General features: G+C 38.1%; 3 protein-coding genes across 7 annotated transcripts; 1 reads left to right on the top strand and 2 right to left on the bottom strand.

The window, feature by feature from the left end:
- Window positions 1-632: 632 nt before the first annotated feature.
- Window positions 633-12,604, top strand: LOC132108065 (autism susceptibility gene 2 protein homolog). Of its 3 annotated transcripts, none has more exons than XM_059514542.1 (13): window positions 633-693; window positions 7,213-7,512; window positions 7,596-7,789; window positions 7,917-7,961; window positions 8,672-8,767; window positions 9,093-9,164; window positions 9,322-9,351; window positions 9,445-9,516; window positions 9,624-9,759; window positions 10,222-10,302; window positions 10,394-10,477; window positions 10,574-10,784; window positions 11,373-12,604. In XM_059514542.1, the coding sequence occupies exons 2-13, from the start codon at window positions 7,416-7,418 to the stop codon at window positions 12,481-12,483; spliced, it is 2,229 nt and encodes a 742-aa protein (XP_059370525.1). In that variant the 5' UTR covers window positions 633-693; window positions 7,213-7,415; the 3' UTR covers window positions 12,484-12,604. The 3 variants fall into 3 exon arrangements, with proteins under 3 accessions (XP_059370525.1, XP_059370522.1, XP_059370523.1); XM_059514539.1 differs by having other exon boundaries at window positions 634-693; window positions 7,596-7,810; XM_059514540.1 differs by lacking the exon at window positions 633-693 and adding an exon at window positions 3,987-4,250 and having other exon boundaries at window positions 7,596-7,810.
- A 30-nt stretch (window positions 12,605-12,634) lies between these two features.
- LOC132108066 (histone H4 transcription factor-like) lies at window positions 12,635-21,389 on the bottom strand. 3 transcript variants are annotated; one of them, XM_059514544.1, is made up of 11 exons: window positions 21,380-21,389; window positions 17,418-17,461; window positions 17,030-17,186; window positions 16,694-16,920; window positions 15,985-16,096; window positions 15,752-15,904; window positions 15,554-15,628; window positions 14,719-14,839; window positions 14,478-14,616; window positions 13,632-13,759; window positions 12,635-13,543 (listed from the first exon to the last, which is right to left on the bottom strand). In XM_059514544.1, exons 3-11 carry the CDS (start codon window positions 17,178-17,180, stop codon window positions 13,135-13,137), a joined length of 1,515 nt encoding a protein of 504 aa, XP_059370527.1. In that variant the 5' UTR covers window positions 17,181-17,186; window positions 17,418-17,461; window positions 21,380-21,389; the 3' UTR covers window positions 12,635-13,134. The 3 variants fall into 3 exon arrangements, with proteins under 3 accessions (XP_059370527.1, XP_059370528.1, XP_059370526.1); XM_059514545.1 differs by lacking the exon at window positions 21,380-21,389 and having other exon boundaries at window positions 13,632-13,756; window positions 17,418-17,692; XM_059514543.1 differs by lacking the exon at window positions 21,380-21,389 and having other exon boundaries at window positions 17,418-17,692.
- On the bottom strand, window positions 19,270-26,324 carry LOC132108067 (microtubule-associated protein 6-like). The gene is made up of 3 exons (XM_059514546.1): window positions 25,159-26,324; window positions 23,790-24,011; window positions 19,270-20,725 (listed from the first exon to the last, which is right to left on the bottom strand). Exons 1-3 carry the CDS (start codon window positions 25,872-25,874, stop codon window positions 20,527-20,529), a joined length of 1,137 nt encoding a protein of 378 aa, XP_059370529.1. The 5' UTR covers window positions 25,875-26,324; the 3' UTR covers window positions 19,270-20,526.
- Window positions 26,325-27,746: the final 1,422 nt, after the last annotated feature.

The raw sequence follows: 27,746 nt of genomic DNA on the forward strand, positions 1-27,746 counted from the left end.
GGAGGATTTTACTGGATACCGGTTCAAAGGATTGGTTCAGGATGTTTAATATCATACATGCCCTGATATTCAAAGGGTAAAAACAAACAATTTGCTCCTAGATTTTGAAGGGACCTATGGTTTATGTTTATAGGAAAGCACTTTTTAACACTTTTGTGTTCTGATGCTGGAGTGACTGTACTCTGAAAAGCATTGGATAGTTGAAAAAAAAAATTGGCAGTATTTTGGATTACATTGAGAAGGGTCTTCTTGCCTTATCGCTTCAGTGTTTTTTTGGGTAAGTTCTTTTCAAATTATTTTACTAATTTAAAATTTGGATTTGGGTTGGTTGTTTTTGCTGCGCATTTGGATACAACTGCGAAAGTGAGACATGCCTATAATTCTTGAAAGTAGTGGTTATGACAAATGAAATCCATTCATTTAATTACATAATATAATTACATTTTTGATGCCTTTTGATTTTATCCATGTGTTTGTTTCATGTTTTGAAGCATGGAACAACTATTATTTTTTAGTTCATTTCCTTTGAAAGCATTGGGCTTTAAAAGAGTGAAGCCGCTTGTCAGGTTTTGCAGTGGTGAAACAGTGTCCTCTTGTGGTTTACATGTTTGTGATGGCTAAAGCAGAATTTTTACTGAAATGTATTAATATTGCAGGTTGCTCTGACAGAGATATTCCCTCCTCCAAATGCAGGTATGTAAACCTCACATTTAATAACATCACCATTACTAAATAAAATTTAAAAAAATACATTTATGCATTTAGCAGACGCTTTTATCCAAAGCGACTTCAAGTGCATTCAGGCTATCAATTTTTATCTATCATGTGTTCCCAGGGGAATCAAACCCCCAACCTTGCTCTTGACAATGCTCTACCAATTGAGCTGCCTTCAGTTTGGTGTTTATTTACCTCCCTGTATGAGAATTCATGAGCAGGCATTATATCTAACACCTCTTGATAGGTTTGATAGATAGACTCAATTATCCAATGATAATGTCATCACATCACTCCCTATTCCAATGAGATGGAATCGTTAAATCGCTAATGGGCATTTTTATGTCTACTTTGACTATTAAGCTTGTTATATATTCTCAGCTTTGGTCATTAGATAGGTGCATCTCATGACTTTTTTTTCCAAGGTTAAGAATGTTTTCACATTTGAAGCATCACATTTCCATTCTGTAATATGATGAATTATGAAAACAACATTTACAAGAAGCTTTATTCTTGCATTGGGCAGATGGCATGATTAAAAATCTTCTGGGTTGAGTACAAGGATGTAAAACGCAATATCCGTAGAGCCAATTAGCATTTTGATAACTTAGGAGGTGGGTGCATTCAGGCCAAGTACGTGCTAGTAATCTTCCACTTAATCGGATAGAGGGTCAGTCACTCCACAGCCAGCCAGCCCGCCCAGAAACACTTTAGCCTCGCTGATTTATTTAACAAGACATTCTCGGTCATGCATTTATTTTTATTTGGTACACTTAACATTTAAATCATGAAGCATTCATGAAAACCACAATTGTTTCTCTCTATATCACTTATCCTCATCATTTCCTTTAAGCAGTTTTTCCTTCTTAAGCATGCTGGAATCAAATCAGAGGCACTTAAGAACTTAACCAGATTACTTTCATAGAGTCACCAGCAATAGTTAATGGAATTTACGTCTTTATGTTAGAGCTGGTGCTTTGGAGGCTCTTGTCTGGCACATTTGTCAGCAAGGGCCAAGGTCTGTTCACTATCGCTGGGCTGGAGCTTCAATGGACTGATGGGTCAGACTGCTTCTACAGAGTACAGAGCTCCTCATGTGCAATAACATTTCGTGTTTTAGCACTGCTTATAAAATAACTTTCATTTTGTCTAATCTGATTGGCTGTCTAAGATGACAGAAGGATGTGAACACATAGTGCAGCAATGTTTTGAGAAGCCTTTTAAACCTTAAGCCATCTTAATGCAATTGAGTTAAAGGACGCTTGTCTCAATCATAAGGGGATTAGACAGCTTTCAGGGTCTGTTTTATTTCTCAGCGTTCTGCCAAATGCTTCTCAGAATTGAGTTTTTAATTAGACATTTCCTGCTTGAATGACACACATCATATTCCTAATCCTTTAAAGGTGTGTATTTTTAGAGGAAGCAATAGAGTTCTGATGACATTTACAGACAAGCTGTTTGTCTGAATATAGGTGATTATTCAGTCAGATACAAAGTTAAAAAAGATAAAACAGATACATTTTGTGGCAATAAAGCAATGACATTCAGGTTTGTTTTGTTTGTGGTTGTTTTTCGCCAAAAAATATTGAATAATAAGTAAAAAAAAAAAAAAAAAAAAAAGATTAGCTTAATACAATACAATTATTTTTAAATGATTTTTTTTTCTCAAATATTAAATGATTTGGTAAAAAGACTATTTTTAAGCGTTCTTCTTTAATATGATCATTTCCCTCACTGAAGAATCCCTCATATAAGCACTAGACTATGTTTGACCTTCTGTTGTTATGGTTGTGTGTGGTTAATGCTAATACGAGCAGGCTCGCCGAGGAGCTGTGTAATCTGTTCGCCCAACACTCGGCTGTCAAAAGTTGACAGCTTCCCTCAGCACTTATAGCCGTAATGCGTTTCCGCCAGGAATAACTGAACCGCTATTCACAGAGTTGTCTTTGCTTCAGCCCACGGTTTTGGCCGATATGCAGTGACTGGCCTGGATAGAGGGTTTTTCACGTTCTTGCGATGCTTGTTAAGGCTGTGTTAAGATTAAATGATATCCAGGGCCCAAAATGCATTTCACAGACATGATCACTTTCAAAGTCGAAGTGAAACTATTCAAGGCCATAGTATAATCTGTTCATCCCCTATCCATTGCAGACATAGGTATACATGTTAGTACAACGAAGTCTGTGAGATAGGCAGCCAGAACAGAGCTGGCATTGTTCACAAGGTAACCCGAGCCTGGACTGGCCCAAGCATCGGGGGATAGTGTATAACCGAGATCAGCGCTGTTGAGAGATCAGCGAGACAGCTGACTGTTTGGAGCTTTCAGCACAACTCAAATATACACTTTGACTCTCCAACTTTAGTGCTCACTTTGCCCCCAGCTCTCACACACGTTACAGCCGTGACTGACCGCTGCAATAAGACTCACAACGAGCCCTTTATCATCAGTTAAGTCCGTTAGAGCTGAGGATTCGAGTCTCTAGTGTCCTTCACGCCGCTGATTGTTTTACTGGCGCTCCAGGGGCTCGGTTTCTCAGAAGCGGGAGGTACAACACATCCCACAGGCATCAGGAGCCATTGTGTGCGTGACCGGCCTACATCCCCATCACTAATCCCAGACTGAACGAAACATGAGCACTGAATAATGAAACAGGTCTTTGCTGAGCACCGCCGCCTATTGTACTGACTGTGGGGAGAATGCAGTCATTTCGCTCACAGCAATTTATACATCCTTAGTCTGTGTCCTGAACTGGCCTTTCTCATCATCCTTTGGGAAGGGATTACGTTATAATAACAAGACATGACTTGCTCAGATACGCCTTGATTCTGTCATATGCTGTATATGGCTGATGAAATGAGGTTTTGGAGTATATATATTTTGGTATATATATTACATTATTTTTAGTAAACTCCTTATTTGCTACTTATTAATAGTTAATAAGGTAGTTGTTAAGTTTAGGTATGGGATAGGATTCAAGGGATGTAAAAAATGGTCTTATAGAATAGAGCATTAATATGTGCTTTATAAGAACTACTAACAGCCAATGTGCTAGTAATATGCATGCAGCTAGTTAATAGAATTGCTTCTTAAAATAAAGTGTTACCAAATACTGTAACGAAAAACTGTGTAGAATCCCTCTTTTGATGCCGAGACCTGCATGTATTACTGATTTGATCCATAAAAAATAACAGTAAGCATGTGCTTAAAATCCTGTGCCACCCAGTTGGCTTTTTGCTTTGATGTATTAACTGGAAGAGAGAGAGAGAGAGAGAGAGCACTGCCATAAAGGAAGTGTTCGCTTAGTGTGTTTGATACCCAACACCACAGACTGTGATCCTGCAGACAGACTGGCAAGTTGAGAATAGAGAGATACTGTTCCCCTGTGTCTCATTCAAGAGCTGTTGAACGCCTGCTGAACGCTGCACCAGAGACAACTCTCTAAACCTGCCAGATTACAGCCTAGAACGACTGAACCGACACATTTCTAGTGGATTCATACTCTGTTCAGGGGTGTGGAGAGTGCAGAGACATAGAGGTAGGAGCTTTTTTAGCTGTTTTCAGTTGATGACTAATCCTGAATGTAGAAGTTTGAGTATTTGTTTTAGCATATTTCAACGATACAAACCCACACAACTGAAATCCAACCGCAAAGTGGTTTCTTCTCTTCGGAGACTGTTCAAGTGTCAGAGAGGTGCAGCCGAACAGATGCACCTTAGCTGAGTGGGCTTCGTTCACACACGTGGGAACCTGTCAGCATACAAGAACAACTGTTTCTCAGTTTGAGTCATTTGCCAACTGTGCCCTAGCAATAACGCACCCGGACCCTCGATGCCACTGGATGATTTATGAGACGTCTCCTGCCATCTGCAAGCACAAAACCGCAGAGGGACGGCTACGGTAAACATGCTCATGATTGGAAGATTATGAGGAGTTTCTAGGAGGGCTTACCTGCGCTCCGCCTGAGCCACGCTTGTCTACTTTTGTATGCACACAAAGCTCCCTCCAACTGCTCCTTCAAGAGATTAAGAGCTTTCCCCTGGCACCCTGTCAAGGACAAAATTTAAAGAACACGAGTGTTTAACCTCCAGCTAATCTTGTCTTTGTGAGAATGAAGGGATTAGACCATTCGTTTTTGCATGCCTGGAAGGGTTAGGCCAGTAATGGGCTTGATGAATGACAAAAATGGCTCGGGGAAGGCAGCTGCCAACTGACACAAGACGACAAATTCGCTGGTGGCCTGACAGCTCCAAAAAGAGGCTTAGCTCGATTCCTGACCTGCATCAAAATAGAGCATTACTGTGCCATGACACTAATTGAAAACAAGCAGTTTAAGCGAAACCAGTCTTATAAACACGAGCCAAACTTTTTCATTTCTTGCTTATTGCATCGTCTGATGGAAGGGTACATCAGCACATGCTGTTCTTTGATTAAACGGGAAGCAAATTAGATTTAAACACCAGCGCCATTATGAGGGTCTATTAAGGACTCTGTGTGCTTGTTATTTAGCTTTACTCGATTAGTCTGTAGCCGGTCCAGCTATTGCGTTGTGCCATGTGGCGGACTAGTCTGTTCTCCTCCCTTGAGACTCCTGTCTTCATCTGGAAGTTTATAAAGTATTGCATTCTTGGCATTCACGTCTCGGACGTTTCTCCATGCATGTTTACTGTTCCCAACCATTTGAATGACCCCTGCACCTGTGTCATCCTACAAACAGCTCATCACAAGGGATTTGGAGCTCAGCTCAGGCGAATAAGTTGCTCCTTGTGTTTCCCTCCTCCATGGACCCCTGGTGTTCGCGAAAGGAGGTCTACCCCTCGGAGAAGCTAACAATCCATTATGGGGCTCTCAAAAGACCTTTCACTATAGATACAGCAGTACTGGAGAAAAGGCCCAAATTGACAGCTCTACACAAAAGAGATTTACTGCTTTGCTTTATGTGCATGAGTGCTGTTCAAAAGGAGGTAATTGCAGGTTGTATAGATGGGCCAATCCCTAAGGGATTTCACCCCTTCATCACATTTGCATTCATTATTAGCACCCCCCGGGAGGGACCAGTAAATGTCACGGTGAAACCGACATCATCAGTGGTATGGCAATGCGTGAAAAGGCTAATGCTGTAAAAACAGAGATATCCTACTCTTTTTTTTATTATTAGGGGCCAAGCACCAAATTGTATCGTATCCATTAGCGTGGTTTTCTTTTTCTTCTTCTTCTCTTGCCACAAGTCAAAGGCAGCCCATAGAATCGCTTGCGGGAAAGTTGTGAAATTTGGCACACTGATAGAGGACAGTGAGAAAAGTCACCATAGCAAATTTGGAGTCTCTAACTCAAACTCTCTAGCGCCACCAATTGTCCAAAGTTGCACTCATGTTTATGCTAATAACTTTTGAACCGTAAGCCAGAAAATGAAAATTATTTTTCCTCTGAATCCTTGGCTCATGCCGAGTTGAATCGCAATTGTTCATAAAACCTACTTTTTCGCACTCGTCCTAGGCCATTGCACCGATTGACATGAAAATGTAACCAGATTATCTTCAGACCATTCTGGCAAGAAGTTAAAGTTAATTCAAGTTGATTCGTCCAATCATTCTTGAATAACATGCAAAAGAATTATATGAACAGCACGCAAAAATGCATGTAAGGCTATATCTCCACAACAATTAGACATATTGAGACAAAACTTGGTGAGTGTTATAACAAGCATGACCTGAGACTACCTGCAGCGTTTCGGCACTGTGCCACCAAGTGCTCAGGAGATATGAAAAATACATATTTTTGCTTATAACTTCTGAATGGTTGGGCCAAAAATGACAAAACTGGTCTCTTTAGATTCGATGCATCATACCAAGCCGAATGGTATCCAATTTCCCCAAGATATCTTTGCTTAAAACAGTTTCGGAGTGATAAGGTTTTTTTATGTTTTTGAATGAAGTCTCTTATTGAAGTGCTCACTAAAGAAAATAAAATTACTATTGTGAAATATCACATGACCCTTCAGAAATCATTCTGATATACTGATTTGGTGCCCAATAAACATTTCTTATTATTACAAACATTAAAAGTTTTGCTACTTAATACTTTGATGAACATCAAGTTCAAAAGAACAAAAATCTCTTGTAATATTATAAATGTCATTTTTTTCCGTCACTTTTGATTAATTTATAGCACTATTACTGAAAGAGCATTTACAAAAAAATCTTACTTCCCCCAAACATTTCAGTGGTATTGTATGTAAATTTTTCAGATTTTATTAAGTACTACAGTATTACCTCAAATAGTCTATGCAGTTTTATCATTGCTCATAAATGTGTGAAGTAATAGTAGTCCAAGAATGCTTATTAATATCAGTGTGAACTGTAACCCATTTTTTCCCCATAATGTGACATTTCTAACAGAAAAATGAAAGAGAGGAGTTCATTTAAATCAGGAATTGAAGATTCTCTAATTGTCTGGCCTAGTATGCCATGTGTTGACTCAGTATTTTTATTGACTTGCAGGTCTTGCTGATGTTGCTAATACCACAAATGCGAAAGCAGAAAACAATGATCAAAATGCCACGAGGAGGAGACATTTAGAACTCAAGAAAGACTGAAGGAAAACTGAAGGAACAAGCTGTTTGTAGTCATTTTTGTGCACTTGGAGTGCATCAGCACAAGTAAAGAATAGCATTGTTATCATCCCCATCTCTAAACACCTCAACATGTTTGCCCCGACGACAGCCCTGGCTCCTCCTCCTCCCCTCTTAACAGGAAGTGCTCTGCCAGTGCCCAGCGCGCCAGCAACAGCTCCTTACACAGGTACAGCAGCACCATACAGACTGAAAAAATAAATCACATATCTGCTAGCTGTGCTCTAATTCGCTCTGTCGTGTGTCCCTTAGATCATGACCTACTACGGCAAGAGTTAAACTCTCGCTTCTTGGCCTCCCAGACTGTCGATCGAGGAGGCGCTCCAGCTCCCCCGGCCTGCCTGCGCACAGAGTTCCACCAGCACCAGCACACACACCAACACACACATCAGCACACCTTCACTCCATTCCCCCATTCCATCGTGCCCAGCCCAGCAGCACCACTGGTGCGTAGCCCTGCCAGACAAGTGAGGAGAAATACTCTTAATCAGTGCTCATAATAATCAATGTTTTGAGCTGAAATTCTGACAATTCACTAAGTGAAGGTTAATATCTTTTTCTCTTTTCTTACAGTTTGACAAATACCCCGCTAAAGTGGATAACTTCCATAGACACAATGTAAGTTATATCTTGTGCACACCATGGCCAGTGATTTGAGTTGCATGTTTCTTTTACTCATCCATCTCATTCACCCTGTTTCCACCACTGAATAAAAACAAAAAGGTAATTGTGACTTTTTATCTCATAATTTTGAACTTTTTTTTTTCGGCAATCATGAGATGTTCAAAATGTGAGATATAAACTTGCAATTCCAAGAAATTCATAAATCAAAGTTGTAATTACCATTACAATTGTGGGATGTGGACTAAAAAAAAAAAAGTCGGAACAATTTTGACTGTTTCTTGCAATTCTAAGACAATTCTAAATAAGTTTTAATTCTTATGTCTAATAAACTATATCTATATAAATTTGCAATTGAAAGCAAAGAAGAATTGAGTCACAATTTCTTTTAGTATTTTTTATTCAGTGGCAGAAGCTTGTCGACATACACTGCTGTTACGCTACGGGTGTCCCGAGTTCGAACATGAGGACCCCCATCTCTGTCCTACCTCGCTTCCTGTCAGCCCTGATCTGTTCTATCATAATAAAGGCGAAAATGCCAAAAAAATACATTTTTTTTTTTACAAATTGTGAGATGTAAACTTAAATGGGGACAATTTTGATTTCACTTTAGAGGCCAGAAACAGAAATGCTTTTGTGTCCTAAATCAGCATGAACACACTTTTGTTTCCTGAAATTAATGACATTTTACTGCTGTTTCCCTACAGTTGGTCCCGTCCTATCCGTCAGTAATGACTGGAATACCACCTATGGTTCCACCTGCTGGACCATTCAGCTCTCTCCAGGGAGCTTTTCAGCCCAAGGTTTGTCTGCCACTATGTTTCGTGATAACATGATAACGTGATAATTCTTTGAGTTGAGATGACCTCCCACAAAGAAAGAAAAGAAAAAACAGGAAAAGTCTTGTGGTTTTCTATAGTTTTCAGATGAGATTCTGCAAAGTGTTTATTTTCAGACCCACATTTGCAAAGCCTGTTTTTAAAGGCCATGAATAATAAATGTAAAGGCTGGATTAGCCACACTTATATAAAAGAGAACGTGTGCTGTGGAAGAACAAGGCATGATTCATGATCACGTTAATAATTTAATTGAATATAGACGTAGTATTCTCAAATTTTCTATTTGCAGGCCTCCAACCCACTAGATGTGGTGTCAAGGCCAGGATCTGTGCCACACCAACTTTTACAGAAGGACTCCAGAGTAAGTTTCAGTTTTGCATCCGTTGCAAGGCTTCTCTAATGGGTCAAAATCTGAGCCATATATGTTCATGTCATTAAATATTTACAGCTGTTCTGTCTATCATTGAAGAAATATAACAAGGGAAATGTAATGTTTGTTTGCTTTGTTTATTTTTTAGCTTCTTGACCCCATGTGTCCTAAACCAAAGGTAAGGTTTACATGCGATCCAACTCCTCTTTATTAATCTAGTAAATCACAATTCTTTACCCATCATTCATTGTTTTTTTTCTTTTTTTCTCAGAAACCTGGGAAGTGGTGTGCAATGCATGTCCACATTGCATGGCAAGTTTACCATCATCAGCAAAAAATTAAGGTAAATGCAAAAGAAATAATTATTCTTTTTTTAAGATGTGGAATGTATCCAGTTTTGGATAAGTAAGCTTTAATTAATATAACCATTTTCTAATTCTGGGGTTACAGAAGCAGATGCAGATTGAGCCACATAAATTAGATTTTGGATTTAAGCCTGAGTTTCTGAATCGATCACCTGTCTCGAGCTTCATGGGACTGCAGCCACGTGATTTACCCCGTCCCTCCACCATCCTCTCTAATGCAGGTACAAATTACAACAGGGATCAAATCCACACTAGTGACTGTAATTTAGCCAAATGGGATGTTCCTGGATTACTAAATTGTTGGTCCTGGAACAACATCCCATCAACCAATTAAATTATAGGTTTATGGATTAACAGTGCATTCTTATCAACCTGGTACTTCCCATTGATTTTAGGGTAGTCACGTTCTCCTGCTAGAGGGCCAGTGTGCTACAGAGTTCAGCTGCAACTGTAATTAAACACATCTGAACTAGCTAATTAAAGATTTCAGGATTACTTAAAGGATTACTTCCAGGTATTTTAGGGCAAGTTGGAGCTATATTCTGCAGGACGTTGGCTCTTAAGAAACAGGACTGGGGTAGGGTTAGGTACTACCAGTGTCAACATTAAGCAGTGTCCTGTGATTTTTATAAGAGATTGTCTGACAGAAACAGGGCTGTGCTCACCAGTATCTTTCTTGTTAGGTCCCACACACCCTTCAGTTTCGCCCTATGGACCCTTACCGCATACCCCAAACATTCTCCACAGTGTAATCCCCCATCATGGTAAGATCACATCTGACTTTAAAATTGAATTCATATTAGACCAACATTACTCCTGAAATTCTAAACTGCCTTATCTCTTGTTATTGTGTAGAGACTCTTAATAAGCCACTCACCTTTGGAGGGCTAAGTACACTGAGCTCATCTGCCTTTGGAGGACTAGGAAACCCATCACTAAGTAAGGATATCTTTTATCCTGACGTGAAAGGATCTGCTTTTGCTGTAGGTTAAAAATGCAGTCTTTCTCTGACTGATGATAATTATGCATTCACAGCACCAAATGCAGCACAAGGGACTAAAGATAGTAAAACGATGCCAACTTCAAGTGGACAACTGGAGACCTGGAACAGATTGCACCAGACACCCTCATCCTTCCCAACACTGCCTCTGTGTCCAAGGCCTTCTGAAACTGAGAGAGCTCTCTCTATACCGGACAGGGCAGCGATTAAGAGAGATTCCCTAGACAACAAAGATGACAAGGAATGGTAGGTACCCGCTATTTTGCAATTCCAAGATCAAGATGATCTTGACAGAATCATGTCCGTTAGAATTCACCTCAATGACAGTCCCTTAGTCAGCATGTGCATCCCTGAAAGTTTGTGACCCGGTTGCTACCATATTTGATAAATGGGGACTTTGTTCTGGAAAAAAAATTCAAACTGGGAACTTCCAAGGAGTCCTGCACTAGCCGAGCAACTGTTATTGAACCGTTGGGAATGCTATCAGATTGCTTTCTAAAGTTATGTAGGCCTCCATGATGTGTTTCAGGAGCAAACTGCCTAAGCCAGAGGTGTCCATTCCTGATTGCGGAAGGACAATGTCCTGCAAAGAGTATCTTCAGTTTTAATTAAATGCCTAAACCAGTTAATTAAGGTCTTTAGGATTACCTAAGGAAGCTCTAGGCAGGTGAGTTTGGGGCAGGTTGTATATAATCTCAGGACTGCAGGACATTGGACTTCCATGAACAGGTTTGGACACCCCTGGTGCTAGATAACCTACCTGATCAAGAATTCTTAGAGTTGACCTCCTGGTTAAGAGTTTAATTGGATAATTATTTATTTCAATCATTGCAGGGAGCCAAAAGAGAAATCAAATGGGAGGCTTTTGTCACCCATCAGGAATAGTGCACTGGACAACAAACAACCAACAGAGTCCTTCAAAAGTTCCTCTCCTGATGAGACCAAGGAAGAGGAGCAGACAAGAGAGAAAACACAAGCCCAAGAGCTTCCACAACAAACTCAACAAACCGAGGAGCCAAAACACAAAGAGATCCAAAGTGACAAAAAAGAAAAGGATGCCAAAAGTGAGCAGCAGCAGCCCGCTGAGGACAAGCCAGCAGGAAAAGAGAGTTCATCACCCAAGCAACAGAGAGAGGATCTCAAGCGGCCAAACAGCGATAGCCAACCCTGGGAGCCAGCTGAGAAGAAGATTAGAGTCGAATATGAACCCGTGGCAAAGAGCAGCAAGGTGAGGGTGAAGGAGGAGAAGAGAGACAACCAGGACCATGAGGTTACAACACACCAGAAAGCTTTGGAAAAACCATGGCAGGATCCCAGAGTCCCTGCTATTAACCCTTCACCTCTTTCAACTATTCCTTTGCCAATAGGAATCCCAGCTGGCCATTCTGGTCTTGACAGGACAAGGCTAGTCTCACCTTTTCTGGGAATGGGTCCACTTCCTGGAGCCGAAAGGCTGCCTTACTCGCCTCAACACTGGGAGTCTATGCGGAATGTTTACCGAGGCTTAGATCTTCCTCGTAGGGACTCCATGGGCAAGGACCTCCTAATAAGAAATGACCCCCTGCAACGTGCCATGATGGGGCACCCTGCTTACCCCCGTGAGCCATTTCTGCAGTCCATGGCCTTGGTGCAAAGGAGTCAACTGGAGGAACGGCAGCGTCTGGCCTTCCTGAGAGAGGAAAGCGAGCGTAACCACCTGTTGGCTATGCATCATAGTGCACTGGATCCTCACTTACCACATCCAGGACTCCTCGCGGCGGCTTACCCCAGCACAGGGCTCCCACATTACACCTCGCTCAGTAGGTCTCTACCTGCTGCTTATATACATGCCCAACCACACTCGCTTTTTCCAATGCTGGCAGCAAGGTCAGGGTCTCCGAGACGGATGACCCCTCTCACAGACAGACCCGTTTCATACCCACACAGAGACACTGAGACTCGGTGAGCTGGACTTAATCAGAAACTGACGGACTTATGTATATCAAGCACTTCGTGTGAAATAACGTGTAGTCGAAATGTACAGTGGTGGAAATGATTTTTTTTTGGGGTCAAAAAAAATACAAAAATTAAAATGACTTCTGAGGAAAAATAATGACTTGTGCTTTCTGAATGTTAACAATATATTTGAAACTAAAGGAAACTTAAAAAATACACATATTTACAACTATAGCAAGGCAACAATGGAATCATAATACAGCACAATATGCAAAATATTCAACAAGTATCAACACAAATAAATTAGATGTTACCTACTTACCTTGGCTCAAAAATGTATCTTATTGTTCCTGGTCATTTATAAAAAAAAATGTTTAAAAAAAAAATCAATGTTTTAAAATGTAGAGCTAAAATTATCAAAGGTAACATTTATGTGTAAAAAAAAAAACAGCCATAGTGCTACATGGAGAACAAATATCTATTAGACACCTGAGATCATGTAAAAACTTTAAAATGCTTAAAAAAAAAATCAACCTTTAGCTTTGTATACAAGTTAATAAAACATTGATCTAATGTAAATGTTTAATCTATGGAGGTTAAACAGGTTGTGTATTCTTACACGGGTTATCTCTGATAACAACTGCATTTGATAGCTATTAGATTACACCACATCCATTCCTAGACCTCTAGCCACTGCAGCCAGAGCTCTAACAGCCACTGATGGCCCACCAGGTTGGGCCACTTCTTCTGGATCCCCACTGACCTCAGTCACAGTGTTCAACACACAATACACAGATGTTTCATCGCCTTTAAATCCACTGCTGTCAGTTCCCTCCAGGAGCTCTGAAGTTGAAGATGATGAGGAAGGAGAGGAGGGTGAGGAAGAGTGTTGGGGAGTGCTATTTCCGCTGTCGGGATGCAGCATGGGTTCCTTGGAGTGACTGGTTGAACCAGAGACCTTGCGAGGGGTGCGCTTTACAGCCATGTTTTTGATCAACTCTTCCGTAACCTCTACAGTCTCATAACGCACCATGTTGAGCCGCAGATACCCATCCTCGTCCTTCTTGTACCTGTTCAACAAGCAATTTTTAGTATGTGAAGGCAAATTAACAGCTCAGAAGCAACTAATTACATGTTAAGATACTATTAATTGCATACCTAAAACGGGAATGTCCAGATGGCCATTTGAGTTGATGCTTCTTTCGAAGGTGGAGGGTGAGTGTGTAACACCAAGAGAAGGTCTTGTCACAAAGGTGACATTTATATCTTGGAACCATGTCGTTCTGCTGCAGACAGTTTTCATGCATGTTATTTTATGACATTACTAATAGTTAACTAAGATTTAAGTTTTATTATAACTCCAACTACGGTAATTGTCAGTGCAACATTTTTAGTTGAACTTGATGTACTAAAATAACAACAAAAAAAGTACAGATATTTACAATTAAAACAAATAAAAAAAAAATATATTAAAATCTTAACTTAAAATACTAACTACAACATTATCGCCATGAGGTACTAAAAAAGAAAAAAACTTTTGTGTATATAAAACTACTAATATAAACTATAAACTACTAATATTTTTGACAGTTTACACAATATGAAAAATGTAAAATATATTTTAAATAATATATATATATATATATATACACATACATACATGTATATATATAACACATATATATGTGTGTGTGTTTGTAAAAAAAAAATGCAAAGTTTATTATTAAAGACATGTAATAAGTGAAAAATATTTTGATTTGAGCTGTACAGGTGCATACACTGGAAATTATAAAAAACTAAAAAGTATTTTGTGTTGCCGGCATGATTCAGTCTTAGCACAGACAAGATCGGTAAACAATTATATCAAGCTAGTTTCATAGTTCTGTATAGATGTGTCAGAATTATTTTCTGTAATAATCCAAATGCTATGAGTATAGCTCAACTCAAAAACGTTCCTTTATATATGAATCATGGCTGAGGTTACTGCACCCTCTGCTGGCTGACCTCATGTACTCGTTTAAAGTGCTGGCTCATGGTGTGGGCCATGCGTGAAGAGTATCCACAGCCCTCTACTGTGCAGTGGTATGCTGCTCCCTCATTGTGAGTTTCCATGTGTCTCCGCAGATCATGCTGGTTCTTGAAGCTAAAGGTAAGTAGATAAACCATAAAATGTAAGCAATATATTCTTCAGTACTTCTTCAGTCACTGAGTGTATGTGGACAGTACGAAAACTCTCGGCAGCCACCTGCTCTCACAGAAGTCACACGGGAAGGGCCTCTCATCGCAGTGACGGAATTTGATATGGATCTTCAAGGTGGAAAGGGACGTGCACGTCATGTCACAGAGAGGACATTTTATATGATTCACTTAAAAAAAAAGAAAAAAGAAACTGAGATAGCTTTATAGGTATAAAAGACACTTAATAATCAGTAACATTGCACTGACACTACTGAATGAGAACAAAACTAAATGGAGCTAAATAAAGACTATTAATACTGTTATTTTCAATCTGGTTTATAAAGTAATATTGTTTTTTTTACATGTCTATCTTCAGTATTTCCAATAATTTTTGAGGAAGTTCAGCAGTTTTTGCTTTGTTTGATTTCGTCTTTTCTTTCTTTCTATATTTTCTTTCATAATAAAATTACTGTGTTATTACTGCGCTGCTTTGAAACAATCTGTACTGAATACAGCAGTATATAAATAGTATATACTTAACATAGCATAAAGCATCTATAAAGAACAATACTGTTTTTCAGAAGATGTCATTCTTTTTAAAAGCATCCGAAATTGAGGGATGCATCACATTCTGGCTAATATCATAATCTGATAATGATTTTCATGCTATGCCTGATATTAAAATTCCATAGTACTATTTGGCCAAAATAAATAAATAAAGAATATAGAATATATATTTTATATTTCTACAAATGAATTTAGAATTATAACATTATAATGAAAATTATATTGTAATGTAAAAGGAGCATGCATCATTTAATATCCAAAAATCTTAAATCTCCAATATCAGCCAGTAACTGATATGGTATTGATGTATTGTGTATCCCAATCTCAAAACTCACCATGTTGACGAACATGGTCTCTCAGCAGCCTCTCGTTGGCGAATGCTTTGTCACAATGTCCACATGTTAGAGAATCTGCAATAAAACATATTTATGGAACAACTACAGAATTAGAGACATTTCATGGACATTCTTAAACATCAGAGTTGCTGTTTTGTCAGCGAGCGAGTGAAGAGAAACTATTTGAAATAAACTGACCTTCTGGTTCTGCTTGTCTCTGGATATGGTCAAAGAACTTAGTATTGCTGGAGAACATACAGCCGCAGGTGGGGCAAGCGACCAGCCGCTCCTGTGTATGACTGCGCAGATGCTCACGTAGACGGTACTTGATCTTAAAAAAAGCATCACAGCCTGTAAAAATAGCAAAAGCATCTCATATAGGAGCATTATAAACACTGGTGAAACATTCCTGTTTTGCAGAAAGTGCTTACCTGACCAGCTGCAGAAGAGAGCCTGTTGTCGATCAGGAAGCGGCTGGAGCTCAGTGCAGTCTGTGTGCATGTCAACATGACGGTAGAACCACTCAGGGTTATTAAAGGAACTCTGATAAAGCAAAAAAAAAAAAACAGACACGCTCATTATATAACGTCTAGTCTAATTTAAATGAATATCTCAACCAAAAATTTTAATTTGCTGAAAATTCACTCTAAGATGTAGATGAGTTTGCTTCGTCGTTGAAACAGATTTGGAGATATTTATGAATACATCACTTGCTCACAAAATGTATCCATTGCAGTGAAAGAGTGCTGTGAAAATGACAAATTCATCTTTATCTTAAAACCACCCATTCTGGCCAAATGATCTGTCCATAATCCATAATAGAATTGGGCGCAGTGAAAAAGTCCATCCTCTGTTGTTCTTTTAATGACAACATATTTATTTATAACTGTATTTGTTTGTAAACTATGCTTAATCTGTGGATATTTATTGAATAAATTTCAACCAAGACCGACTTTTTCACTTGAGAAATCAATATTATGGATGATTACTTGTGGACTATTGTGATGTTTTAATCAGTTGTTTGGACTCTCATTCTGACAGCACCCATTTAATGCAGAGGACCCATTGGGGAGCAAGTGATAGCAAAATGTCACTTTTCGGGTTAAAGTAAAACAGAAGTCATCATGCTCCAATACTAACATCACAGTGCTGCCACTGACAGACGAACCCCTCAGAGACATCAGGGACTAGACTGCTGCTGTGGAGATCCTGAGTGCAGCTAGGCAGTTCAGGGTGGGATTCAAGGAGCTGAGCGCCAATGTATTTCAGCTTGCTGTGGAAGATGTGGAAATGGGCATGAGCGATCAGCTCACTTTGGTTTCCCATTGCCAGAAACTCACAGCCCCTCCACAGACACGGATAATCCTCTATAAGAGACATGATGTCAAACACAACCATCTTAATATATGTTGCCATAGACATTGCATTAAAGATCTGCCTCATTCATCTATTTATGCATGCATTACAATATCCTACCCAGCTCCTCCATGGCATCTCCGTCCCCAAGATGCTCCTTCAGATGTAGGGACATATGATCACTCAACTCCTCCGTGCTTTGACTCTTGAAAGTGCATGAAGCCCACTCGCATGCCACCACTATTTTAGAGACATTTTTTCTTTTTGCCATCTTAACCTTTGAGAAAGCATAAAGCATACAACTACATAAATACAGATGATATTGCATTTGGCAATGACATCCCTCTAAACGTGTCTTTAAAACAGCTAAAAGACAGACAGCTCGTGAGATGTAAACAATCTCGTAATGTTGAGGGCTGGTTGTTTACTTCACCAAACACAAGCTAACAAAGCTCAAAACAATACCCTGATACTGCCAGAGAGATTATGAATGATTAAAATCACTTACTCTGATGTTAAAGAGTCAGCTGCTTTGAGGAACACTTGCTAGTTTTTTTTTAACTGGTCGAGGCTCAGAAGCGCGCGCACACACATTTAGGCGTTAAGGTAAAGGGAAATTCATATAGTCTTAAAATATATTGAGCAACTGGACTATGTTCTTTAAAACTGCTCCACTGTTCGGGAAATTAAATGACCTCAAACTTCATGTAGGTTGAGGCCGGTTGAGAGACAGGAACGCGGGTAATTTGTTTGTGTGACAGGACGGAGAAGGTCGTGACGTGTATTTCCGTGTCACAGACAAAATAAAAGCCCGTCTGAAACTTTCTATTGACGTGGGAAATTTTGAAAAGAGGAAAGTAAATATAGTTTTACAACTGTGTGGAAGTGAATTAACAATATATTTGAATGCATGTGGGACAGAACAAGAAGAAACTTATTAAGTAACTATATTTAAAATTCTACAGTTATTAGGCAGCTCATAAACCCAAAATTAAATGTTCTACTTTTGTTATTGGTATGATGTTAAATTGAATATAATCAATAGTTATATTTGAATTGGTTTCATTTAAGCCTGTGTTTCAAAATAGAAATACAAGTGGAGGAAATGCACTCAAAATAACAGCACTCGCAATAACCACTGGAGGGCACGTGAGGACATGTTTTCAAATATTGAAAAGATTGATGATAAGGGGTAGACTATTCGTTATAATCTTCATTCAGATATGATGAGAAGTAGCTGGATTTAAGAATGTAAAATTTTTATGTTGTTCTCTGACTTTAGAGCTGTGATGTTGTAAATTTCAGTGAGCTATACATTAACAGTTTCATTTATGCGTTTCACATTTTTACTAGGAAGCTACATTGTCCCATATTGTTCATTTTCACTGTACCACACCCAAACAGTATTCGTGCAGTAACTTGAATTAGCCAGCACTATGCAGAGCCTGATACTTGAATTATTTATTGTATTTTGTGAGGACGACTGAGTCGCTGCTTGGAGTCCACTGCATCTACAATGTTCTCTCTCTCTCTCTCTCTCTCTCTCTCTCTCTCTCTCTCTCTCTCTCTCTCTCTCTCTCTCTCTCTCTCTCTCTCTCTCTGGCAGTACCACCATCCTGAATTGTGTGTTTAAAGTGTGAAATGCTTCTTGTTTTATTAATAGCATTACATAAGAGTTTATTTTGTCTCCTTAAAAAAATTTGTGGATCAGTTTTTCTCTATTTTGCTTGATTCAAATCTAAAAAAAGGTTCTCAAGTCAAATAACCCCTTTTTCAGAACCAAATATATTTCCTGCTCTACAGTATACATTTTCTGTTAAGCACTTGGAGCTGATATCAGCCTTGATTCCATATCATTCAGTGTAAGCGTGCACACATGCACACTGTGTCTCCATGTTTAATGGGGACTTTCCATAGATGTAATGATTTTTATACTGTACAAACTTTATATTCTAGGATATTTTATTCCTAACAAACACAAACTTCACTGAAACTTAAACTTGATTTTTTAAACATTTTCAAATATCAGGTTTTGATATCCTTATGGGGACATTTTTTTCCCACATCATACCTTAACCACAGATAGATAGATAGATAGATAGATAGATAGATAGATAGATAGATAGATAGATAGATAGATAGATAGATAGATAGATAGATAGATAGATACTGTAGATAGATACTGTAGATAGATAGACAGACAGACAGACAGACAGACAGATAGATAGATATGGTTTAATTTTTTTGTTCTATCAAAAGATGTGTTGCACAAGGCAAATTTCCATTAAAAACACAATGTCTTGAGAATGTTCAACCTTAAGGGTCAATGGTTCAAAGTAACAAATCAAATCGCCAGTATATTGCTTTAATGATTTTAATTAATTTCATTCAATGCAAGCTCACAACACAAACACATCACACTTAGAATTACCAGTTGGAAATCTGATGGTCCTATGTTGCTCAGTATACAGGCACTACTGTTACGGAAAGCATAGCTTGAGGATAGCACCTAGAATGCTGTGCACAGCACGTGTAGGACAACCCAGGAGGAGCTCGGGACCAAGAGGCTGTAGATTTACTCTGAGAGGGCTCTCACCGGTCCAGACCAGATCAGGTCAGAATGATGATTAACATACAGATGACTATAAAGCACGCTTCTGTCTGTCAATCACATGGACCTCAGCTGTATGCTTAGCAGCATTCTTCCCAATTCAATCATCCATTTTACAGCATACGCAAGGAACGTAGGCAGTTTTAAGTTTACATCAGCAAATTCTCTTATTAGATAGAAAGATGCATATGAGAGCACATTTGAACGATGCTTTAGCAAAGCAAGCTAAGCGTAAATAGGTCTCCATAGCATAATGCTCTACACTACAAGGTAACAATAAAGCTTTAAGAGTGACCATGCCTCAATTTGTTTAAAAATGACTGCCACTGGTGTCAAAAGAACTGAAATACTCAAAAAGTAAAGCTGGATTTGATAAACATGGTGCTTTTGAGCACTCGTAAGGCTCCTAACTGCTAATTTCAGGTGTCACACAATCTTTAAACATGCAGTTTGAGATGTTAAGACGTTCTTGTGTTCGCTGTTGATTGTGAGGAATAAGACATTGTTATAATCCAGCTGTGTGGTGACAAATATTACATCTTAGTGTTTGAGAAATGCTATTGGTGCATCTAATTAGAGTGGTCCATATACTTTAAATGAAGTCTGTATCACATTAGATTGCTTGAAAGAAAAGAACATTATTGTTTGCAGTAAATATCTTTCAATGCAAGATAAAGCAAAAACCTTAGCTTATATTATAAGGCTATTGCCATTTGCTCAGAGGCAGCATGCAACAGGGATTCGTGAATCATCTTTGCCACAGGGAAAGCTATTGATGTATATGGAAAGGGAGAAGACGCAGGGCAAAAGCAAAGATAGATTCATTATAGACTGGACAGTGGCCACACAGTCAAGACAAATCAAGCAGATAAGCCTTGATCCACTACAATACGTAGGTAACAACACCATCAGAGTCAGGCCACTATAGTAAGGTCATGAACAAGGGGATGAGAGTCCTCTGTTCTTTATTATAGCCTCCTCAACCCCCCCAAACACAAAAGTGCACTTAATCTTTTGCCTCGGCTAGTCTGTTGATCATTTCTTTGCTTTTCTTGGTGACCCCTCCCTCTGGCTTTGGCTCCTGGTTGCTCACTGAGGTTTTCTTCTTGGCAGCTTGACTCCCAGCGATTGGCTTCTCCTTTGCTTTTTTCACTGTTTTGCTATGGCTTGTTGTCTTTTTTGGCTTGGAAAGTGATATATTATGCCTCTCCGCCTACAGGAACAAAAATTGGGACATTTGGTGCATTATTCAAAACTGCAAAACAACACAGATGAATAAATGTCTATTAAATATTTAACTGTCATATATATTATATTAAGTTTAAATTAAATGTAAAAATTTAATTTAGTTTATGCATTTAGCAGACGCTTTTATCCAAAGCGACTTACAGTTCATCAATTTTCAGGCTATCAATTTTTACCTATAAATATATTATATCATATCATACATTTTACTGTTCCTGTTTGTTTTTAAAAATAAACATAAACATAACAATTGTTTATTACTTATACCATATACACTACAATTCCAAAATTTGGCGTCAATAATATTTCTTTTTTTATTGAAAGACTTTTATTCTGCAAGGACACAATAAATTGATCAAAAGTGACTTTTCAAAAATAATTTTTACGAAAGATTTCTATTTTGAATAAATGCTGCTCTTTTGGACTTTCTATTAATCGAATAATCCTGAAAAAATAAATCATTAGAATGATTTCCGAAGGATCATGTGACACTGAACACTGAAGACTGGCTGCTGAAAATTCAACTTTGCCATCACAGAAATAAATTGCATTGCAATTTTGCATTTTAAATAGAAAACAATCACTTTGAATAATAATAATATTTTACAATATTACCGTTTTTTTCTGTATTTTTGATCAAATAAATGCAACCTTCGTTCAAAATATTACAGACTTCAAATTTTGAACAGCAGTGTATTGTCATTTTTACCCACAAACCTTTATGGTAAGCACTCAGACCTTCTGAGTGCCCTACAGTTAAATAAACAAATAAATAAACAGGAAAAGTGTGTAATTTACAGTAGAAACACAATCACTGGCCCTCCAGTGCAAACTGTACATTTAAAATGATGTCAATAATATCATTCTGAAAATGTGAATCATGTTTCAATTAGTACTGTGGCATCCAAGTTAGTATCTCATGACAGAAATACACATTAGGATGTGATTTTCGGGCCTTATTTAATGTGCTAAATGCAAATGATGTGTTCAAAACAAAAGGTGATTTGTTCTGCATACTCAAAAAAAGAGATGTAGTTAGTTTTCAATGGCAGCTTGGATCTAAGCCAAGCCCTTTAAAGCAAGCTATTAAGATGTGTCACAAAGGTTTATATATAACATAAACAGTATGTGACTATTTTACCTCTACTTTCCAATTATAGAAGATTTCAGCTATTTTGCAAGGTTTCCATATTTTACCAATGCTTCAGTCAAATGCCTTGCACAATAGCATGATCGCAGTGATTAGTGTGAGCTTATACTAATGGAGTGCAACCCTTTAGAATCTTTTGGCACACAACCACTTCTGCTCCAAGTTTCTGAAGCAAGTAACCTTGCGGAAATAATTTGTATTCAGTTACAGTAGAAGCCAAACAGAGCCCCTCTTGATAGTGAAGATACTATTGTTTCATGCAAAAATAAATAAATAAATAATGTGCATAGTGTTCGGAAAATCCTCATTGTGAAGAGGATTTAATCAGATTCTGTCCCACTGAGGATCGCCGTGATGGTGCAGCCGTATGGTGAAAAAATCTAGATCCATGCTGTCCAAAAGAATCAATGAACACACCTGACTACAGAACAGAGCTGCTGTCACTGTCAGAACGGTCCTATGAGAGTGAGAGAGGGAGGGGCTACATCAACACATCACTTGCACCTTGTTTCAACATATTTGCTTTTACACTGAAAGGAGTGATTTGGGAAAAAAATGAAAATTCTATTATTTATTCATCCTCATTCCAAACCCGTATTTCTTTCTTCTGTGGAAGACACATAAAGACATTCTGAAGAATGTACTATTCAAAACAGAAACCTTAATCTAAAAATCTTAATTCTTCACGTCATTTTTTTAATGTTCTAATTGAAGAGATTTCTGTAAAAAAAGCATCTGATGTCTGATCCATGAAAAAAATCATTCTTTTAAAGAAATACTTCAACAAAAATTTAACATTTACTCACTCATAGGCCAACCATGATTTAAACCTTTTTTTTTTTTTTTTTTTTTTTTCTTGGAACATATTTGGAGAAAGTTTCTTACAAATGCTTTTCACTTCACAAATCATCGATGGACTGGAGTAATGTGAATTGCTTGTGGATTATTGTGATGTTTTTATCAGCTTTTTGGACTCTCATTCTGACGGCACCCATTCACTGCAGAGGATCCATTGGTGAGCAAGTGATGTCATGCTAAATTTTTTAAATCTGTTCTGATGAAGAAACAAACATCTTGGATGGCCTGAAGACGAGTTCATTTTTAGCAAATCTTTATTACATTTTTACATTAACTCCATGGCAAATAGCTACCAAATCAATTCATCTTCTAAGAAAATAAGTCATGCAGTCAGTGTTATTATAAAGTCAACTTTTTATTTATTTTTTATTAATTAAAAAAATAAAATAAAAATATTAGATGAATATTTTTAACATAAATATATGAGAAAATCTGCGTCGGCAACTAACTTAAATATAAAATGAAATACTAAAATTACTAAAACTAAAATTGAAACAAAAAAATATTAATAAAAATGACAAGCACGTAAAATTTGACTAAAATCTGAAAACATGAAAACTAACAATAACAGATTACAAATAATACTAAAATAGCACTGCATGGAATGTTTTAGTTTATAGTCTTTTTATCTTTTTATTTTATTTTTCCTATATATATAAACATAAAATATATATAAACACACAAAAACTCATAAAAACTGACAAGCACGTAAAACTACTTAAACTAAAACCTGTAAACATGAAAATAACTTTAATTGTTTACAAATAAATAAAACACTGCATGGAATGAACTGTCCTTTTAAGACAGAACTGCTATCTCTGAACTGACAGCATTAGATTGAAAGATGTTGGAGCCCTATATAAATTAAATATTTCAGAAAAAAAAATCACACTCTTGCATTAACATTTCATGACTCACAGTGAAATTAAGTTTCTAATGATTACCCTCATATCTGAAATTATTCATTTCATCATTTTGGTAATAAAACAGGGTAATATAGGTCATAAACTGGTGACCTGAGAACGCATCCTACCTTGCTTGGTTCACTGTACAGGCTTCGTATCCGACGGCGCTCCAGCAGCTTGTTATCTGTGGCCTGAGGTTTGCCCTGCTCTCCTTTAAAGGTTGCACTGTAACTGGTCTCCAGGCTGGTCTTCTCCTCCACTAAGATTTTGTACTGAGATTTCGCTTTGATGGGTTTCACTGGTTTGACATCACTGTAAGCCTTAAACTCCGTCCTAGAGAAACAAAGAGATTTAGTAAATTGATTTTAGGATTAAATAATTATACATATATTCAAAAATGGTTTGTGGTTCATTGAAGACCAAAACCAATAACCTGACAAACAGATCAGAACCATGTGGCAATATTCTTTATTTAGATGGCATCTAATGTTGAGGCTCTGACCTACTTAAATAGAGTCAAGTCAATATTCAGCATAATTACTCAACCAAAACAGACGCCTTGTAAAGAAATCAGGGCAAACTAATTGGGACATTGAGGTGCATCTGTTGCATTACAGCTTTATGCAGAGTGCGTGTGCACAAAATGATCTGAAAACTCAAGAATGACTCAGCATATTTTGGGGTAGACACCCACAGAGAGGACATTTTCAAAAACTGGATCTAAATCTTTCCCTCTATCTTGTGCTTAGATAAGGTTCATCGATCTTTTGTTTCAGAGGCTACATTAGAGCAGTGATCTGACATACCGAACCATAGTTTAATGTCAAAATAGAAAAGTACCCAGTAATCAGATTGGTGGATAATTAAATGAGGGTTTTTAGGACCAGCTCTAAGTTTCGTTCCCCCAAATACAGAATTAAAGCCCCCAGTAAGGGAGCTGATTTTGGGTACATTGTCAATTCATAGTAATTAGGACATACTTGTCTGCTAATATGTATGGGTTTTATGAGTTTTAAGAACCAATGACACTGCTGAAATGAGAATATACTGACACTTTAAATGGTGATGAAGAAAACATGATTACAAAGTAATGCAGATACTTAATGCAATTAAATGAACGCAAAAGAATGATGCACACAAAACTCCTGAAATGAAAAGAACGGCTGTTTTATCTAACATTTACTTGAAGTTTATATTTATAACATATAGGCCTACATATAGTATTTTATTAGTTTTATTTTTATATCCATAAACTAAGCTTACCAGGATGTTAGGAACCAGAAATTGTTAGCCGGGAATCAGCCAATCCCCATTATCTCAAAACAGCTAGATATTGTCCAATTCATAATTTCATTCTAATATGTGTTTCTCTAAAATGGCAAGAACTGTATGTCACTAACAAACAATTGGAGCAGGATTATTATATAGCAAGTTATTAACTGTATAAAAATGAAGCAGATTTGTAATATATTTAGCCCACCTATATGAACTTCCAGATGTGACTTCCTCCTTAATCTGTCTGTTGAGAGCATCTGCAGCTGACCTCCTCTTTCCCTCCACTGCAACATCTTGCTCCATTTTGATCCCCTCTGGCACATGCTCTTTTTTGTCTACCTTCTTTCTCCTTTCTTTACTCTCTTTTTCGTGCTGTTTTTCTTCAATCTCACATTTTTCCACACCGGTTTCAACCTCAGCAGCGGCCTGCTCCTGTTTGGAGAACTTGCTCTCAGCCTTACAAGGTGCATCAGGAGTGGGTTTGGGAATCCACGGATGATCTCTTTTCGGAATGGGCCACGGTTTATAATCTTTCTGGTACTGAGTCACGTTGTTGAAAGGGGCCTTTGACAGCTGATACTCGTCTCTGGGTTTGCAGCTTCGTTCCGGACGCACACTCCAGGCTTTGAAATCCTCGCGCATCACAGAAGCGCCTGAGCCGTCTTGAGATGATGCTGCTGCGGCATCAGCGGCGGCGTGAGTCGCTGTGGTCGACGCCTCCTGGTGAGCGCCATGGGCAGGCTGGGATTCTGTGGTGACCGGCTTCTGTGATATTAATGGCTTGGGCTGAGGATGCAGATGTTGCACATCGGCTACACCTGAATACTTCGTGTATACCAAAGGCACTGCAATGTCACCTTTGTCCAACTCACTCCAGAAGCGGTTGATGCAGCAAGCCCTGGTGATACAGGGCCATGCCATGATCGATAACGACGAGGCGAGGGCTTGAATAAAGAGAACCGATTCAGAAATGGGGACCACAACGCATAAAATCTTTTTCTTTTCTTTTTTATAAATCAGAACAAGCGATGCTCTTTCCTTTAAATGTCCCTTCTGATGAAAGAAATCCTTCACGAGTGTTGAAATTCCCTGTATCTTAGCGTACGCGCTTGCGCACTGCCCTCAGCAGAGTAATTTCGATGTGCTTGTTTTCTCTCAGATATAAATGTAAATTAAAGATTTCTTTGTAGAAAAAGCACCTTCACTGGCAGCTGTATGATTGGACACCACTCCCGTGTTTCCTAGGAATATGCTCGTGGTCTGCGGAGTGAACCATCACCTGCAGCCGTCAGCGTCTGGCCAGCATCGGGTGGAGACGCCGCTCATTTAACCATTTCAAGACTGACACACATCCAAATCCACCCACTGCTTCAGCATTCTGCCTGCAAACGCTAGGCTACATGATTCTGGGACTTGTTGATCTGAAAAACAGCTCATTACATAGGCAACATTTATGACATTTAAGGGTCTAAAAGAGTTGTTGGTGTATTTTACAGAGTTGTCAACTAAGCCTATAAAACATTTCATAATACAGCTACAACTGCCATGTTTACGTCTATTATTGATGTGTTATTGAGATGTCTTATAAAATTATGAGTACATGCATGCCAATAAGACAATAGTCTGTGCTCTGCAATTTATTACTGAATGATTATTAAAAAATTGAATAAACTATTAACAATTCTTCTTATTAATACAGTAATTAACACAAAGTAAAAAAAGATTTTTTTTTTACACAATTATATATACAATATATACAACACTTGCATATACATGTCCTACATACTATATAAAATTATTGTTTGCAACTTTCTATTAGGTGGTGTATATATATATATAGTTTGTTTCACTGCACCTCCACATCATGTGACTGCATGTATGGTTTTGAAATTTGGGGTGAATATCGGACCCATCCTGCATGAATGAAATGCTACACCCACTTTTCTTTTGTTCTTTTCATTCTTACATGTGTACAACATACCATCTAGTGGCGCCTGCAGTGATGGCAGTATGTGTTGCATGTGCATGTGTTACATTGTGTAACCCAAACCATGGGGTGGGGCACAGTTAGCTCAGTGCAGATATCTGGTGATGCTGTCAGTGCTCCGAATCTATCTGACTTTGCATCCACCATGCATGACCAAACCAATTAAAATATCATGTCAAAAATTCCAGAAGCAGAGTTCAGAGTGGCAAAAGTGAAAAGAAAAAAAACAGATAGCAGAAACCTAATAGAGTTTTTGGATGAGAGGATATATCTTGCACAATCCGTTTGTCCTGCTGTGCAGTGTCCTCAGATTTCCATTATTTTGCCTTTTGCCTCTAATCAGTAATGGGATGAAAAGTATGTATGGCAACAGTGTACAGTGTGCATTTTTTTTTTTTTTGTGCTTTAAATTCACACGTACATGGAAACAAAACTTCTTGAATCTATATGTATTTGCAGCAGCTCCTTGGTGATTTGATGTTTTGTATGCCCTCTTTAATAAATCTTTTTATTATAATTAAACCCAACCGTCTACAGAGACCGAAGTAGTTTAAAATGACATTATTTATAGCAAAATACATACTTGCAAATGCTGCTCTCTTGAGGCCCTTAGAGGAATTGACTTAATATAGAGAGCAACTGATGTTATTTATGATCTATGTTTAACATCACCTTTTCAATTTTATTTTATCCATTTGGCATTTGCATTGCAAAAGGATTTAATTGCATTTACCAAATACTTACTAAAAACAATGCATGAAATAAACATAACTAATAAATATAACTATTTTGGTTGCATTTGAAGA

This window comes from Carassius carassius, chromosome 28 (genome assembly GCF_963082965.1).
Source record: "Carassius carassius chromosome 28, fCarCar2.1, whole genome shotgun sequence".
Lineage (NCBI taxonomy): Eukaryota > Metazoa > Chordata > Actinopteri > Cypriniformes > Cyprinidae > Carassius > Carassius carassius.